Below are 19277 nucleotides of genomic sequence, written 5' to 3' on the forward strand. Positions count from 1 at the left end.
AAAACAAATATCTTTTGTATACTAGTGTTGTTACTTGTTAGTGATCAGTGTGCTTGAGTTGATTTGCTACCAGAAAGTTCCATCAGTGCTCACTGGCATCTATGCCTTTAGATTCTATATATGTTAAAGACTGGTGTTACTTTTAATATCTATTCTTGCTTTTCCAAATTGGAGCACACATTCCCCATCTTGAGGGGGAGTATGAATTTTATACCTCTAACACAGGGATATTATTGTCTACAGCACCATGCCATACTTATGTAGTTACGTGGGGTAGTTAGTCACAATAGGTAGAGGGATTGATGTAGGCTCAAGTGACGGAGGATCCAATATCCAAGATCTTATTCAAAATGGACTCCAATGGCATAAAAGGATTAGGATGGCTGAATTGGTTAGGGGGTGTGGGATGGAAATATTGGTGTGGTCTCAAACAGACTCTTTTCATGTGTCTAGTGATGGAGATGCTATGAGGGATGCTATAATCAGTTTAGCCAAAAAAAAAATTTAATAATAACAATAATAATATGACGAAAAATCTTTTCCGAGCCTTTTCTCCTTTTATCCTAAATGTATGGTCCCACATGCATTTGCACGTTCAATTTTTACTAGTACTAATAAGTGCAAAAAGACTCTTCTAACCTTAGCTTGAATTGGACAATTAAAAACAAAATGCACAAGCAAGTTGGTCCACTAAAACTGACTGAAAAACTAAGTATGAGCTCACTTATACTACACTACTAGGGCATGCTGCTGCGCAACAACTTCATAGGCTCTCTTTTGGCTGTGATTCTTGCAGATGCAGGTCTTCAGACCTGTATCAGCTATCATTTCCAAGTTTGTATAGAATTGGATGGCTGGTTACGGAGACATGAGATTTCTTGATTCTTAGATCAAGAAACTCAAATTTTTCAATAAAGGATGGACTCTAGGGTTCAAGGTTTCGGATACGGAAGGCGCTTGGATTGAAGCTAAGGGGGCATCAGGGGATAAAATGTATGAAATATGGAAGGTTTTGGATGGCCAGATCTCCAAATCTGATGGGGGTCTTGCTTGGTTCAAATGGGGAGTTCTTGGCTGGGATTAAAAGGATATTAAAGGGAAAAGATGGGGGATGGGGATCTGATCTCCTTTCTCCTTGCCTAATTAGTGAAGGATGAAGACCAAACTCATAAGGACTGATTCCGTAGTCAGTAATAGGAGTTACGGTTTCAACCTAAGCACCAGTCTCCAGGACTTTGAACCATCAGGGGCAGCAAGGAATCTTGATCTCAACAAATGAAGAATCTCAAGTTCTTAAGCTTGCAATGCAAAATTAATCAGATAAGCTATAACCATATTCTTCCCTTATTGAGGGGGGAAGGAAGAGGGGAGACATTAATAAGGCCATAGGCCAATTGAGTACACAAGAGGACTTGGAAGTCCTCATGCAAACTGAAACTGGAAGTCATTTTCTAAAATAAGGGGGACTTAAACAAACTTTGAAACATAAGAAACAAGTCCAAAAACAAAGGAACTGTAGTCTAGCAGTGGAGGCTGCTTCAGGACAATCAATGACTTAAAACATTTAGAAATAATAATAATAATAATTGCCCCTGGCTTAAATACTAAATTATAAGGCTGAAGCTGACCATTAGTGTATTACTTAAACTGCTAAGCAGCAACTTCATTAGCATGTTTAGGTCTAGTTAAACAGCTGGGCAGCAACTTCATTAGCCCTGTTTGGGTTTAGTCTTCCTACAGATGTGGATCTTTTGATTTGGATCAACGATTGTCCCTGTCATTATATGTCTGCTTCAGTTTGCTAGTTTAATTGTGTTAGCATCGTTTCCTTCATGGTTTTAACTAGAATAGTACTCCTAAGTAGGGTTAATCTTTAAGAGTCAACTCTCTAATAGTACTCCTAATTGTGTTAGCATAGTTCAGCAATTACTCCCTCTCACTCTAATCATCTCTCACTCTTCTACTTTTCTTTCTTCTTCTATTTGCAGGCACTGGTTTCAGATCCTGATTACTTAGAATTCACATTATTTTTTTTAAATTGTCAATGTTATACTTTGATATAAAATAGATCTCTTGAGACAAAGTCATAATAACAATAAGAAAATGGCATGTTTTAGATAATACTCAAAAATATGGGTGATATTTTTGCCTTTGAAGTTCCTAGTAATGGCTAGGTTGGGTCTGGTTGGCTATACGCTGCATTCTAACAACATTGATCATTACCAAAAGTATGGTAGGCTTCCACACAAGCAGAGTGCAGGGGTGCAGTATTCCTACACAGACTTACCCCAACAATTTTTGCCGACAGGCTATTTCGACGCCTTGACCTATGGCTACAACTGTGGTAGTATTGATCAGTACCATGTTTTGAAAAATACGCGAAGGCTGTCTTCAAGAAATAGTAGGATAAAAAATTTCCATGATGAGGTCCATTCTGTTGCTTGCTTCAAACATGAAAAAAAGGATGGCAACAAAAAAAAAAGAAGAAGAAGAAGAGGTGGGGGGAGCTTCTAGTGTCAAACATGCAACCTTTCTCCTTTATATCTAAAATTGTACACAACCAGTGAGAGAATAACCTTATTGCCAGTTCCCCTTGGTGTGCTACCATCGTAGCCAAATGTGTAAAAATTCCACTTAGCTCTGAAATTGTTGACTCCACATTTTGTAGAGCAACTGCACGACTTTGTGTATAGTTCTCTCGCCGAGGAATAACTTCTTGTAACATGGATACATCCATATGCTGGGTTGGAGCAGTGTCTGTAGCCAACCTTCGACTAAATTAACAAAGTTGTGATTATGTTAGCATGATATTATTACTGTTATGTAATACATATAAAAATAAATCAGTAACAACCCATAAATTGAAATCATATCACATTAAAAACCCAAAAACACAAATCAGAAAGCACCATGTACTCATCCATGTTTAAACATCAATAGACCATAACAGAAATAATAAGGTACATATTCAGAGGCTATACACATAAATTGAAGTTGGCTGAGGACGTGACTGTTGATTAGGGAGTATTTTGCAGTAGGACAATGTGAAGAGAACACAATAAGGTCTTACTCTTTCAAGCAAACAGTGTCATGTTAACTAGAATGAGTATTTGGCAGAGAATAAAAAAATGATTTTTGACAGTGTAACAATAACAGAACAAAAGAAATGACAAGCATTTTAGTCACTGGAGTAGGCAATCAATTCAAAAGATCTCAAAGCTTCACTTCACCTGTGTTCTATTCAGCAATGCAACTTTTGAGCATGCAAGGAATTAAATTCTTTTTCTTGTCGCTAGAACACAATCTTATAATGCATAAAAAACATAAAATGTACGTCTGTGATTGACACTTAGAAAATAAAGACATTCTACACTGAACACTTTTTAGGCCTTTAGGTTAAACTCCTCTGGAAAATCATTACAACATTTCGAAGCTTCGATCTGTCTGGCATATTTAATCAAACAAGGAGAGGTATATACATAGAAGACAAGACAGAGGTAGAACTCTAAATTAAGGACCTAATGACAGAAAACTTTTGAAGGGTTGTGAAAAAAGTAGTCAAGAAAGAGATCAATTTCAAGAGTTGGGATCAAATTGAAGTTGGGCAATCCAAGGCTTGGAAATCTAGAAATACTAGAACCTTAAGTCAATGAGAAAGTTTACAAATCAATTTCTTTCCCCATTCCTTTTCTTTTAAGTTCCATGAGATGGTTAATGTTTGACTTCAATAACTCAAGTCAACTAAACCATCTGAACAAGTTGGCTACACAAACGTGCTGCAACATTCAACTCTAGACAAACCAATATTTTTTTTTTAAATGAGGACAGGAGCAATAAAGGAACAGACCAAATACCTTCTCATCTAGCTATAGAATCTACAATACCAACAATAACAACAACCACAAGAAGCCTTGTCCCAACTAAATGGGGTCAACTACATGGATTCTTGCCTTTTAATCAACTCAGTTTGAGGCCACACTAGATACAAGGCCTAAGTATGCATATCCTTTCTCAGCAATTCCCTGAAGGTTATCTTAAGTCTACCCCTAGTTCTTCTAATTCTTTCAATCTGGTCTAAAACGCTTCTACGTACAAGGGCATTAGCTATAGAATCTTCATATCTAAATCCCTTTCTTGAACACCTTGGGCATATGGTCTGATACAGCCTGTGCTAATGGACAATTTTCAGTTGCCTCTTCCTACAGGCTATCCATCAAAGATTCATGGCCACCAACTAATTGTATTTGGGGAAAGGTATGGCACCTTCCAACTGCTCCTAAAGTCCAAGCTTACTTAGAAACTATTACTTGGAAGCGACATAACTCATTTCTAGAGGTTCCACAAGGCCTAGGGCTGCTTTCCCAAACCCTAGGACCCCTAATTCAAATCAGGGGCATTTTGGTAATTTGACAAAATCCGGGTGCCTTGGGTACAGGTCCCATTGAATCCAGTGTGTCATTTGAACCCAAAATCAAATTTCGTTTTATTTTCTGATTATTATTTTACAACATATTCGATGAGCCCTTGTTTAAGCGAGATTCCGAATTAGGTTCGGATCTCACAATTTGAGTCCACTTTTATTTCCTTATTTTAGGATTCCGTATCTACTCTTAGAATTTGAATTGGAGTCATCTAGAGTTAGTTATAGAGTTTTCTTGTTTGAGTCAAAGTCTTAGTCCAAGGTAGTTGAGTAGTAGTTCAGTTAATTTTTGATAAGCCAATTAGAGTTCTATTTAGTTAACCAACTTAGATTCCTTTTCTATTTCTTATTTGAGGCTATAAATAAAGCCCTACAGGTATGTAATTTTCAAGTCGAGTGGAATACAAATCTGAGTTTGGAAAAAATTCAAGTCGTGGTCATCTTAGGAGGGCTGATGAGCACATTTATGTGTGAAATCTTAGGGCATAAAGCATGCATTTTATACACTTAGAGTGGAGTTACCTTGGGTTTTATGTTGTTTTTGCAGATTTTAGGACTTTTCAAGATTTAAGCAAATATTTGGAGTTTTGGGCTTGAATCATGCTATTTTACACGTCAAAAAGTCCATTCAAATTCTCAAATGCGAAAATGGGCCTGATCTGGAGCATGATGAGCTAGAGATGTGTGATTATGGGCCAACTCCGAAATATTGAAGAGATAAAGAAGGCAAATTTGATCTACGGCTGAGATTTTAAATCAAATCTACAGAGATATTATTGAGAGAGTCCAAATGGAAAAGAGTCCTTGCATACCTCAATATCTTATTTCCTATCTTGGATTTAATTAAAGAAAGAAAAAGAGGAAAAATCCCGTTTTTGAATGCCTCTGTCCAGTTTCGATCAAACCCTTCATCGAACGGTCATCCGATGTCCGATCGTGCTGATTTTTGGAGGAGAGCTTCATGAATACTTAAACCTCAAATCCAACGGTGGAATTATGCATCTAATCTCTCTAAGTCGGCGCGATTAGTACGTCAAAACCCTAATTGGCTGATTCAGATAGAAACCCTGAGTTTAATTCAAATTCAGCCGTGCTTCATATCTCATGTAAACTCTATAAAAGGAGAGCATACTCCATCAAAGGAGAAGGTGTTCTAGAGCTTAGTAGAAGCATTCTTTCTTCTCTCTTCAGTTTATTTAGGCTTTCTCTAGTTTTCTTTGCTTGCATTTGTGAGACTTAAATTTCTAGATTCAATGTTTAGGTTTAATTTTTTTATGTAATGCAATTCAAGTTCAAGTTTCAATTTTTTAGATTCGTTTTTCTCTGGGTCTAGCAATTGCAAATTTAGATCATTCTAGATCTAGATCTGGTTGTTAGGGTTGGTTGAGATTCGAATCGTTTGTTCAATTCGCAAGTAAGTAACCTTCTTTATTAATCTTCTCTCCTCCCTCCATTCCCGCTTCTATCTACCCCTCCATATTCTTAAGTTAGGATTTACTTTCAACATTATTTATTGTTCTCCCTTCCCCTGGATCCTTGATTAGAGATGCCTACAGTTGTGCCTCTCTTTGGTTAAGGTTTCCATTTTACTTTCTGCAATTTACTTTTTGTCATTTTACTTTCTGCAATTTACTTTCTGTTATTTACTTTCTGCACTGTTTATTGTTCTCCCTTCCCCTGGGTCCTTAATCAGAGTTGCCTACAGTCGTGCCTCTCTTTGGTTAAGGTTTCCCTTTCCTTTTATTGCTTTGATTATTTCTTGTCTACAATTCCTTTTTCTCTAAATATCCTTTCCCCCGATCGGTGGACTATAAGCTACGGCAAAGGGTCCACGGTCAAAGTCATTATTATTATACTCCCCTTCGATCCAGAGCTGACACTTGGATCACTTCCGTTTTTCTTTTATTTTTATTGTTCGCATTTTTTTCCTGTCTTTTATTTATGCATTGATTGTGTTAGCTTTATTTTTCGTTTCAATTCGATTGCATTAGATGTATGGATTAGGATCGTTTACTTTAGTTAATTAGTTTACAAAAATTGAATCATTCCACTCTCGCATTACTATTAAGAAGTTGAATTCTAAGTGGCATATCTCCTTGAGATCGACCCGTTAGCTACACGATATCGTGCGCTTGCGGTTACTTTTAAATTTCACAAACAAGGGCCATGGCCGAATTATTAGATCATTTCTTCAAGTGCAGCCATTGTTCTTCAACTCTAGCAGCTTTATTCAATCTCCAAGTAAGAAGACAACATCCCTAACCCCATTCCTAGCCTTCCCTCATCGAACGCACCCTTTCTATTTATTTTCTTGAATTTTCAGACTTTTCTTGAGAGCCAAATATCAAGGTCAGATCTACACCAATCTAACCGTTAGATCTGTCCCAAACATTAGGAGCCTTATCCCCCCAACCCTAGTAACTTTAGATCCCAATTTGACCCATGATGACCGTCCAATTTCAAGGTATAATCATTTTCTTTAATTTCGGACTTCCCAAGACCCTAAATACAAGAACCTTAATATCTTTCAATTTAACCATCCAACCCCCCCCCAACCAAACTTGGGGAATCATATCCCTATATTATATCCTCTCCAAGTTTCAAGCCATTCTAACACCTATAGACCTGTTTTTCCCATCTCAAAGAAGTTATCCCATATCTCCCATGGGATGAGTTATGTATACTTGAGATCCTACATCATCTTTGAGCATATTATATTTGATCATAAAACATTAACCTAACATTCACAAGACACATCACAAATGAACCCATTCCCTTTAACTGTAGGGTATCCTAAACCCTAATTGACTGCTTATTCTATTAAAGAGGATCCTAGAATGAGCCTAATCTAGGGCAACATCCCTACAAGCTAAACCTAGAATTTGGTGTACATCATGACGGGTACCACCACCTAGTTTTCTGAATATATAGATTTCAACATTCTGAGTCAATGTGCAACATTGTAAGTCAATGCCCATATCATGGTATTCCTCCCAAAAATTGAATCACAACTTTCAGAATTATCCATAGGCTCAAGAAACGTGGAAAAAGCTGGATTTTATTAATCAGTTGGAACAGAAAAAATTACAGATTGGATTTTCTCTAACATTCTTTCTCCCAGGCAAGCTTCTGTTAGAAATCTGAGGTTGGTTTTGATGTCTAGAATTATTTTGCATATTTGGATTGGTTATACTAACAACATATTTAGAAATCAAAGAACAGCTATTGATGTGACTCAGAGTCTGGACCAATCTTCAGGATCCTTCTCTAATGAACCAGCAGTACAATTAGGGTTAAATCTCACTGTTTCAGGTCTGCTCTTAGTCAATTCTCAATGTACAGCATCTGTAATTAACAAAATATAACCTGTGGATGAGCTTGTTTGACTTCCAAACCTTGGGTCTACGGTTAATAGGAAAATGGTTTTGGAGGGGAAGAAAGGGTTCGGCCAGGCTGCATTAAAGGCAGAAATTTGAGAGATTTAGTACCATTTTGTTGTTCTCTAATTTCAGAATTATAAGGCCTTGGCTTAGGACTCTTGGTTAGGGTTAGGGTTTGGAGGGGAGGAAGCGAAGATGTAGGGGAAGGTAATCCTAAAAGGGTATAGGGTTTGGGAGTTACAAGAGTTTTATTGAAACTAGGATTAGGGTTAGACTAGGGCCTGGGTTGGTCCAATTAGGCTGAAATTGGGAGGGATGGTCACTAACGTTAGGGAAATGATGTTCCTAAAGTTTGGGACAGATCTAATGGTTGGATTGCCATAGATCTGACTTTGAATTTTAGGCATAAGAAGTTTGAATATTCCAGAAAAAACTCTAGAAAAATAAAAAAGGATACAGGGAGGTGAGGATATGAGAGTTTTATTGAAACTAGGATTAGAGTTAGACTAGGGTCTGGGTTGGTCCAATTAGGCTGAAATTGGGAGGGAAGATCACTAATGTTAGGGAAATGATGTTCCTAAAGTTTGGGACAGATCTAACGGTTGGATTGCCATAGGTCTGACTTTGAATTTTAGGCATAAGAAGTTTGAATATTCCAGAAAAACTCTAGAAATATAAAAAAGGATATAGGGAGGTAGGAGATGCTACCACAGGGTTAGGGAAAGGGGAATGGGATTGAGAGATAGGTTGGAGATGAGCTTACTTGTAGGAGAAGGGGCTGTTGGACAATTGCAGAAAATTGAAGGTCTTCAATGGCCGCCGCAAGTAGAAGAAGATGAAGAGAACTTGAAATTGCAGAAAACAGTAAGTATCATCGGCCGTAGGCCTCCCTCCTAGGGAACCCATGACTCCGCTCAGTCTTCCTCCAATTATGTTTTTTCATTCATCAAAATCTGAATCCATTACAAGGAGTGGGGCCTTTTTTATAGCCTCATTACATTGAAGGAACGCTACTGGGACTCTCTAACTTGACTCTAATAAGGAAACATACTTGGACTCAACTTAGGGAATTCAAAATGGATTGAATTCCCTTTACAACTAAACTTTCTACTAGAAAATTGCTCTAAGTAACAGTTCCTAAACCACATACAACCTGCAAAATAAACAACCAACTTCCAAAAGGAATACTACTTGAAGATTGGATTCCGTTTGGGACTCTACCCACTTGTTCAATCGAAAAACAAAGCATAGATCCTTGCTCCTAAAATTATTCTAGATTCTTTTGGAGCACTTTGGAACCCAAAGGAGGTGGAAAATGACCAAAATAACCCTAGGGTAATTCAGCCTCCTCTTGGTGACGCATGATTATGGGTTGAATTTGAGCCTAAAATATGCAGGGCCCTATGGTTGCCAATCCTGGTTACATCAGCTATTCATTTTACATAAATCTCTGAGGTTTTTGCATCAGATTTAATTTAAACTTCTTGTAGCACAACTTCATGGGGGACTACAAAATATATTGCTTGGTCCCCTCCTTGTGTCGGTTTTGTGAAAGACAACGTCAATGGTTTGGCCAATCTTGGGCTAGCTGGTATAAGTGGAATATTCAGAAACCATTATGGACAATTTATAAGTTTGTTTCAGAGTATGTAGTGCATGCACATCCTTATGCGGCAGAAGCATTGGCTATTAGACAAGCTCTTGCAAATGCTGTTACTCATGGCTATCGATATCACTCTGCGGAAAGTGATTAAATTCTTGTAGTTAACCTCCTCGACAGGCAATTTCACTTGATTCTTTGTAGAAATTAAGGAATAAAGCTAACTGCTTCTTTCTGTGCAGCCATTTTAAACAGGTGGATTTTCAGCATACTTGTCATGAAGGCAGTTTTATGGCAGACTCCCTTGCTTCTTATGGCTTTTCTCATAAAAAAAAATTCTGTTTGGGATGTAAGACCTCCATCTTTTACGTATAATTTGTGATATTTGGATGCTTGTGGGACTATAACCCATGTTTTTCTGGTCCTCTTCTTACTGCTGATCAACGAAAGTTACACTTTTATCAGTAGAAGAATCGGTGGGGGGAAAAAACACTTGTCTAGCAAATGAGTCTGAATCCTCTACCCACATGGAGAGAAAATTTTCCAACCCATTTATGTCATGGTATAATATCTGTCCAATCTAAAAACAGACTCCTTTTTTGTAGATAATTAATCTAAAATAGAACCAAAGCACCGTTGACAATTTCTCTTTTATTTCAAATTAAAATAATTTTCTTTTTTTAATTTTCTCAAAGAAAATGGAATTGTATCTCACTAATGTAGGCATGCCCACTCGCTTTCTGCTCCTATCTTTTTTCTCTCCCTCTCTCTCTCCCTCCCTCTCTCCCTTCAGTGTTTTCTTGTGAATCTGGTTCTACTTATCCAATGTGAAATTTTGTACGATTACTGATATATCAAATGTGGTTTAACCGTCTAAAAACAATGTTATTTTAGCCCCACCCCCCCCCCCCCCGGCCCTGCCCCCACACAAGGTTTGTAATATGGTTTGTGAATGATGTAAAAAATATGTTTTCAGATCCCTACATAAGTGGAATACAATTTTTGTTTTCTTAAGTTAGCATGAGAAAATTAATTTGAAATAAAAGAGAAAACGGTTGTTAATAGTGTTGGTGTTCTACTTTGGATTAGTTATTTGAAAAAGAGGATTCAGTTTTTAGATTGGACAAATGTCATAAATCAAACCATGTGAATTGGAAAATTTTCTCTCCATGTGGATGGAGGATCCGAACTCTAGCAAATCCATCACCATTTACAAAATATAAGAAATGAACCCACAAAACATTTTCGTGTTTCACTCTTACAGCATCCTACTGCTCTATGTGCAGCACATGGTATTTTAACATAGACTCTTTGTTCCAGTATATCAATCCACTTCAGATGTTCCAAAATATTTGTCCACTTCAACTATTTACTGCATTAATTTTCATTGCTTACCAATTTTTCTCCCCCACATTTTCAGTGAAGGTATACAGGGAATCCAAGTTGCAGCTTAAGGGTTTAAAAAAAGAGCAACCCAATGCCCGATGTTTCAGCTTCTGCAGGGTCTGTATGGGAAATGTATGCAGCTGTACTGATGTAACCAGCCCCCAAACAGCCCCAAAAGAGTCAAAAGAGGGCCCAAGCCCATGCGAAAGTAGGAGCCAAACCAGGGGGCCGAACCTGACCAGGGACAAATTGGTCATTTTCCACCTGCTGGTTCGAGTCTTAGTTGGTTCAAGTCCAGCTAAAACTGAGGCTTAATTCTCTTCTTCTTCTTCTTCTTCTTCTTCTTCTTTTTTTTTTTTTTTTTTTTTTTTTTTTTAGTAAGTTAGTTGCTGGTTTGTTAGTTGTTGGGTTGTAAGTTGGTTTGGACAGGGTTCCTTTTCTTAAGGGACTTTATCTTAAAGCTGGTTTCATTCTGAAATTAGTAGTTGTCATATTTTAGTAAGTACTTGTTAACTTAAGTGTCAAGTTTAAAATCCCTATTAGTTAGGGAGTCCTAATTGAAGTCAATTTGGTTTTAAATGCTATAAATAGCCTAGTCATTTGAGGTAGCAGACAGTGTTGATTAATGAATAAAAATTGATTGAGAAATCGACTTGTGAGAAGTCATGGGAGCCATTGGGTGACCTACAGCTGGGTATTGTGCCCTTGTTTCTTCAATTTGAGTTCTCCATCTTCTTCTCCAAACTTTCAACTGCAAGTTCCAGCAAACTCTCTCACTTACAAGTACAGAAGTCCCCTAACCCCTCCCCACCTCCCTTGTTCATCGCAAACACCCTTCCCATCCTCCCCTGAAGTTTCAGCCCAAATCCCAAGCACCATAGCCTTCCCCACCTTCTTCTTCCCTGCATCACAGCATATCCCCTACCCCATTTTACCTTAATTCCCAGACCCTTTAGACCCCATTCAACCCTCCCTAAAGTCGCCCTAAGCCCTAGAACCCATTCCTATAGGTAATTGCTAAATGAGCCCTAGTTACACTAATCTGGAAAATTTCTGCACCTCATCTTCTTCATTAGAATATTCTACAGAATTTTCAAAACTCTAGATTAACAAATTTCAGACCTAAACCCCAAGTCCAGCCATCATTTGAGCCTTAAAACTACCCCAAAACCCTTTGGTTCAGCCATTCCCATTTGCTGGACTTTCCTGGGCCAACCCTAAGTCTAGGGAATTTACCTAATTATGCCTAACCCTAGAGCCAGGTTACATCATGTACTCCCTGTTATGCAAGGGAGGTTGTTTCTACGTTTAGAAACCACAACCAACAGGTTGCATCTCAAGGGTAAACTACAAAAATAAATCAAACAGAATGAGAAGCTAAAAAACTAAAATGTTATTCCTAAAGAAAACAGTTTTTATTCTAACTATATTTTGGAAAAGAGGGAGTTAGTTGTTGCATCCCCTTTCAAGTGCAAAACTACAAAGATCATTATATCACAGGAAACATGAAGTGTCGGATGAAATAAGCAGAACTTACCAACTGGAAGAGAAAAAAGCAAATAAAATTCAAGAAAGTAACTCATCCAACTCAAATTGTCAAAGGACATGTTGAACATACCGCAGCTGGTTTCCATTTTGAAGTCCACCAGATGGCGCGCTGATAGAAACAAGAATATGAAGGATAAAATGAGAAAGAAAAATCAGATTGCTGGTTTAGGATAATAAAGTAAAAAATAAGATTTAAATAGTAGAAGTGCAAGGAACATCTGAGGAACTAAAAGTAGGACATTAACTGTATAGGATTTAGAAATGTGATGAATTGCAGATAAACAAATTGCAAAAAGCATTGTGAGATGCAACCAAAGCCAAACTTATTGTTTAAATAGCTAAGTTGATGCAAAAATTTGAGGCAATGGTCCATCTATCAGTACTTTGTCCTTTCTTTTAAATAGCATCACTCATGTTAAAAACTTGAATACTAAAAACTTGACAAGCAAGGTGTGTGTGTGGGGGGGGGGAGGGGGATCATGCTCATTTCTGGTTGCATCCATTGGACCATTCCTTCCATTGCCATTATTTATTTATTTTAGGTGAAACAAGCATTGCCATTTATGTCAACTGAACCACATCTTTAATGGATGAGTGCAAACACACACTTTGAAATCACACTCATGTCAGTTTCATGGCCACTAAGGGTGCTTCAGATATTTAACAAATTTCTGTAATTGTGGCATTGCAACTGTAAGTACAAGGGTAATGAACTAACGACAACATAGTGCGTACAAAGAAATTGAAGGAAATGCTGATCAATTTAATGGCTGCTAAAATGCTGGACAATGAGAAATGGAGTTAGCAATGTCTCTAGAACCCTCACATATAGTCTACATGGGCTCCTGGCTTCCCTTACATGGGGTAAACATTGTAACATCATAGCTGAATAATGTCAAAAAAAAAGCGAGTTCAACACAACTGTCAAGGTTCTAAGTAACCTTCTACATCCAGCCGTTTGCCAATTTCAACCAATGCATATTAAATCTTTGAGGTACTGATATGATACAATGTTGATATGAAACCTAAAGAAGTTTGGAATATTAGGTGTAAGAAACCAGATCCTTTATATATGATCAATAGCACCCACTTGTCTCATTGTTCTTTGTTCTCTTTTTTCGCAATGATATGTTTTACAGTTAATGGCGTTTTATGCTTCAAACCATAGTTTGCACATATCTGAGCAATTCCATACATTCCTTGACCATGTCCATATGAAATTTAGTATATCATTCATCTCTCCGACACAATACAATATGCCTCTTAAATTCACTCTTCCCATACGATACTTATACCAATAATTTTAAACCATAGTTATCAAAGAGTTGTATGGACACCAAGGTGATGGTCTGCCTCTTCCACATGCCAAAAAAACAATCCATGCTTTGTTCTCCAGGCAACGCCTTGTATACCGTATTGATGCCATATGGGCTGAGTGGTCTCTTTTTTGTCATTTTGAACTTAGATTTCATTTTTTCCCATAAATTATCAATATTTATTCCATATAATTAGTTGTATACTTTGTTACCACATAACAAGAAGCATGGGATTGTTGAAAGATTAAAGGGTAGAAAACTATAAAATAAATAAATAAACCCATTGTAAAAGAGAAAAATCAATTAGGATTAGGACTTAATAGAAATCAGATGAACAGAAGGAAAAAAGCCAGTCCATTCCATATACACTATCAAAATCATTACTGGTTTCAGTGGTTTGACATCACAAAGATAAGTATAATTAGTACTTCCATTCTATATTAATATAAATCATAATCATATGTTATTATGCTAGGTTGCATTTGTAATCATATGTTATTATGCTATGTTGCATTTGTATTACGATGAGATAAACTTATGTTTGCTTTTTTATTTTATAGTTTTTCTCATAATCTTGCATTATCATGACTCTTTAATATTTGGTTATTTTATTAGTAGAATTATATAAGTTTTAGTATGCTATTTGTGCCACATAAAATGGTCGCATTAAAAAAAAAATGTATAATAAATTTGTTTAAAAAGCCAATGCCTTGCGGCCGCCTAGTTGCCACGGCACTTAGGAAGGCTCCCAAATGCCTTGGTCAATGGTCGCCTTGCTGCTTTGATGACTATACTTTAAACCTTGGAAACTGTACCTATGCTTCTTGCACATAATAAGTTTCAATCATAGTAATTTCTTTTCAAGTTCAAAGAATGAACAAAGTAATAAAAAAAAAATTGGGATGTATTTCTTAATTTCAACATAACTCACTATAAACTGGTCGCAACATCCAGTTAAGATGACTATAATCATCAATTAGCAATAGGAGAGAAGAGGAAGAGATACCACCAAAATTTAAATATCTAATATTTAACACGGGCCAGCTGCCAAACTATGAATCCTTTTATATAGAAGGTTTCAATAGTGAAACCATCTTAGATTTCATCTATTTCTCCCTCCACGGTAGGAACAGTATGTAAGCCTAATGTAACCCAAGGTCTCAGTTAGATCCTCCAGGATCCTCTTCAATAAGAACCAGCACAACTGGGTCTGAAAGGTAGCAGAATTTAGGTTTTCACAACTCAAAAGGGTTATAAAAAGTAGCAGAAATTTGCCAGAAAACAGGGGACCAAATGGGAAAAGGGGAATTAGATGGCTCACAAGGTAGGACGGGCAGGGGAAAGAGACTAGTTGGGTCGTAGGAAGGTGGGGAGGTTACTGCTTAAAAGGCCCCGGTAATAGGGTGTTAGAACTCTTAGGAGCCATTGACCGAGATGGGGTACCAGGGGCCAGGAGGACTTACCATGCCTCCAACAAAATCAAGGATTTTTATATTGAGAAAGCTCGGTGATGCCAGCAAGCTGCATGCCATATCGAGGAGGGCGGATTCTTTCTTGCGACTATGGAATTTCGGCATGTGAGTGGTGAACGCGGGAAGCAATACTCGATGCGGTGTGTTAAGCATTAAGCGATCCACAATTCGTTGGGCACTTCGGGGCCCTGGGCTGAAACAGCAGGGGGAGGGGGTTTCTATGGCTTCGGGAGTATGGGAGTGAGGTTTCTACAATGTGCAGAACAGGGGAGGAGGCAGGGGTGTCTTGCGGGTGGTGGAGAGGGTGAGAGAAGGGCCGGGAGCTTGCTGGAACTGAAAGGGAAGTGAGAGGGGGAAGATGCGATAGGGTGGGAGGGATCTTCAACTGACTTGGGCTGCTGTGAGTTGCATGTGCAGTGAAGTGGATGATAGCTGGAACTTGTGGGATTTCTGAGAATTATTCTCAAGCACAAGCTGCAAGGGTTTCCTTCCCTGCAGCCCATGCCTCTGATTTACTCAAATAATCCAACCTACTGTATTAAGAAATAAAGAGGCTATTTATAGCCAAATTACATGACACTTGGACTCAACTTGGGATTCCTTAACTGATAAGGATCCGACTACAGACCTAACTCTTTAACTTGGACTTTAATTAACTAATGAATTGGACTCTAGGTGGGTCTCTTTTATAGTTTAGGATACCATCACCTCATTACAAGGACTCTTTAAATAAAGACATTACTTAAAAGAACCTCCTAAAAAATAAGAACTCTCTTGGATAAGGAATCTTATCTTATCCACTACTAATTAACTCAACACAACTTAAAATGGACTATAGATCTCAAACTACTGACTCAAACAAAAAGCTAAAAATAAGTCCATGACCCTTGGATCGAGGGTTTCTTTCTAGGCCCATATTGAGCCCTAAAGGGGCCAAGAAAAATGAGCAAAATACCCTTAAGGGGATTCAGCAAGCTTTGGATTGGCTTCTTTGGGTCTGAATTTTGGCTCAATTATAGGAGCACAACCCAGGTTACATCGAAGCACTTTCCAAATAATAATGATGGTTCATGACAAATTGAAAAACAAAAAAGTTTGTTAAAGAAAAAGAAAAAAAATTTAAGGCTATAAATTATTTATAATCTTAAGGAGTGTTAACAATAAGTTTGCACCTCAAATGCCAAGCTCGGCAGCTACAATGCCAAGGGAACATTCAGCACTCCACATCATGTGTTCAAGTTAAAGGTCAGACCTAAATAGACCTGGACTACCACTATATCCGTCAATGAACAACACAAGTCATCTTACTGGCAAGAATTGGAACGATTGAAGTTATTTTCCATCAAAAGCAGAGATTGGTAACAATCAAGGTATAGGTGAAATGAACAAAGTCACTGAAGGCAGCATTTAATTTCAGTAAACTAGTAAGCACATACTCAGTTACAACAGACAAATACATCTCCCCATCAAATGCAAAAAAAATTGTAAGTATCTGACCATCACTCTCAATTGTCCTGGCATTGTAAGAAAACATGTCTGGAAAGCACAATAAGACATAGATGGCTCATGCAATAGTGCTAACACGTACTTGATTAATATCTACAAGAGACTTACGCTGAAGGTGGCAAGACCGGAGATGGATTAGATTTATTAGCCCACGGAGGTGGTTCAGTCACAGCCTGTGTATGACCTTTTTGCAGAAAAGGGTTTTCTCTAGATGCGTTGGTGGAGAAAATCTGTTTCCTGTTTTCATGAGCCTTGACATTCTGCAAGAACAAAACCATTAACAAAACTAATTGTTATAGAACAGAAGAACAAACAACAAGCACAGAAAAAACATTACATCATTCCAGGCATGACTAACCTCTGTTCGTGCAGTTAATACATCCTGAAATTGTTTTGTAGTTGCCATAAGCTTGTTCTTGAGGTCATCACAAACAGTAGTTCCATGGACAACTCTATCCTTGGAATAGTTTCCATCAGCTATTTCCAAGTCCTGAAGAGTTTGTAAATCTGAAACTGCCATGTTGAGTGCTGTAATATCATCTTTTATCAAAGCAGTAAGTTCCTGTATTTCCACAAGAGGATCATCGAACATAGATGACTTTTTGGCCACTGAAAAAAATGATGAAAAGGTCAAGATATGCAAAAGCTGAGCGAAGAAAGCACATTCAAGCAGCATAATAATCTGTGATGTTTTAGTTTCATAGGCATGAGGAGTCTATTTGCTTCATGAATTCTACTTCCCAAAATGTGCACAGGAAGGATACTATCATTTGAACAATCAAGGTTATCTGAAAGATACTAAATTTCTGATTCTCCTTAGTAAAATGACAGTCCTTCAGCCTTCTCAAAAAATTTGACAGAACAAGAATATAATTCCGACAAGTGAGATATAGGACTTATCCTAAACTGCTCCAACTGAGAAAGTCAAATTGGTAACGGATGTTCAATGCCCCAATAAAATTATGACAACACCCCCCCCCCCCCCCCCCCCAAAAAAAAAAAAAGACCAAAGAATTAAATACACATAAAGCCAGACACAAACTCAAGCAAGGATGGAATTAGAAAATTCTCAAATATAAAACGTACGTCAATCAACTTATTTACCATTACCTCGCATTATTATGGGAGTTTGAGCAGTTTTCATTTTTTTTAAAATCTGGGAGAGGGAGAAATTTCTGAGTGCCATATGGCAGAAGAGACTTATCATTGTTAAAGACACTATGGTATACAGGCCTCAATAGAATCTAGACCAAGCGTGGGATATTATTGATGTTTAACTTTGAATTTCTTAGCAGTTATTTGAATTTTCAGAGAACAGCAGAAAATCTACATAATTTCCTCCCTGCAATCACACAAGGCCTCTTTGAATCCTCAATTCACCCACTCAGTAGTAATTTCCATTGAACAACTATTAAAGGTTCTATAGTATGTAGTTCATATTTAAGGGACGCAAAATCTCAACTAGAATTGAGAAACTCCATCAAAGCAATATCAAATAACTATAAACCAGATCAAACACCTAGCAAGGACGCTGGAAGATAAAATCAGGGAGACATACATTTGGCAAGTCTCGAGATCTTGAGAGAGGTCTCATGGATCCCCAGACCAATCCTCGATGCGTTCTTTTTGAATTCGGATCGAGAAGAGCCTGCCGGCGATGCATTTGATGTCTCAAGTTCATTCTTCGTTCCGTTCACAGCTGCTGGCCCTTCGATTTTCTTCAATCTTTCGGATAACAAACGAAATTCCGACGACCGATCTCGATACGACGAAACTCCGGCGGAAGCCATTAAAACTACAAACAAAAGCTGGAGTAAAATGCAAGTCTTAAATTGGAATGGCAACTATGGAATGGAAGAGTATATGCTTCGGTTGTTGTCTGAAAGAATCGAAGCAGAAAGAATCGAAGCAGAAACCTGGGGGTTGAATACTAGTTACTGTCTTGCTGTTTTTTCACGGTTGAGTGGGCCAGTAGTGGGGTATAAACAGGTGCGGTTAGCGGGGGCTGTTGGGTTGGGACTTTTGGGATTCTCTCTATGGAGAGGGGATTTTTATTTGCGGCAGCAGCTGCCGACTGAGATTAAGCCACGTCATCAAGATTTAACTGGACGGTTGAGATTTAAACATGAGGGATTGATTTGTAAATATTAGTTTTTTGTTTCACACTTTAAGGATTGAATTTTATTAATTTACATTACTAAGTCCCTCTCCTTCAGCCGATACCCAAAAACCCTCTCTCTCTCACATTTTATCTTCTCAGTTCTCAGATCTCAGACGGACGCTCTTTGGGAGCACAACACCAAGGCACTCCAGTGACAAGAACACTGATAGATTCCTAATTTATCAGTGTGTATCTGTTGTGTTTCAGCTTCGCTAACAACAAATCGAACTGGGTTTGGGAAAATATGGGTTTTTCTCTTATATATGCATCTGGGCGTGGTTGTTTCAGAAGGTAATTTGAGTTTACGTGTCTTGCTTTTGCTGAGAAATTGGGTGGATTGCTTCCATTTGAAGAGCGATCCTTATTATTTGGGAATAATGTGTATATTGTGCGTCGTACAGAAGTGGTCTCGGAGGGTTGCCACCATGCTTTGTATTACCTTATTTCTTCTTTCTTGAAGATGATGAATCGCCGGTGGGTCTGCAATT

General features: G+C 37.9%; 1 protein-coding gene across 2 annotated transcripts in view; it reads right to left on the minus strand.

The window, feature by feature from the left end:
• The window catches only part of SYP31 (syntaxin of plants 31), a 33249-nt gene extending 14636 nt beyond the window's left edge, over window positions 1–18613 (minus strand). For both annotated transcript variants that reach the window (XR_016171570.1, XM_089144333.1), the window contains exons 1-5: window positions 18187–18613; window positions 16987–17237; window positions 16737–16888; window positions 12405–12443; window positions 2577–2774 (exon numbers count right to left, since the gene is read on the minus strand). Coding sequence is in view for 1 of the 2 variants with exons in the window: in XM_089144333.1 (XP_089000459.1) it covers window positions 2577–2774; window positions 12405–12443; window positions 16737–16888; window positions 16987–17237; window positions 18187–18418 (872 nt within the window). In the remaining variant the exon portion in view is untranslated. The remainder of the gene's footprint in view (window positions 1–2576; window positions 2775–12404; window positions 12444–16736; window positions 16889–16986; window positions 17238–18186) is intronic.
• Between the last annotated feature and the right edge of the window lie 664 nt (window positions 18614–19277).

Source organism: Hakea prostrata, chromosome 2 (genome assembly GCF_041222555.1).
Source record: "Hakea prostrata isolate BN-2017 chromosome 2, UWA_Hpros_2, whole genome shotgun sequence".
Lineage (NCBI taxonomy): Eukaryota > Viridiplantae > Streptophyta > Magnoliopsida > Proteales > Proteaceae > Hakea > Hakea prostrata.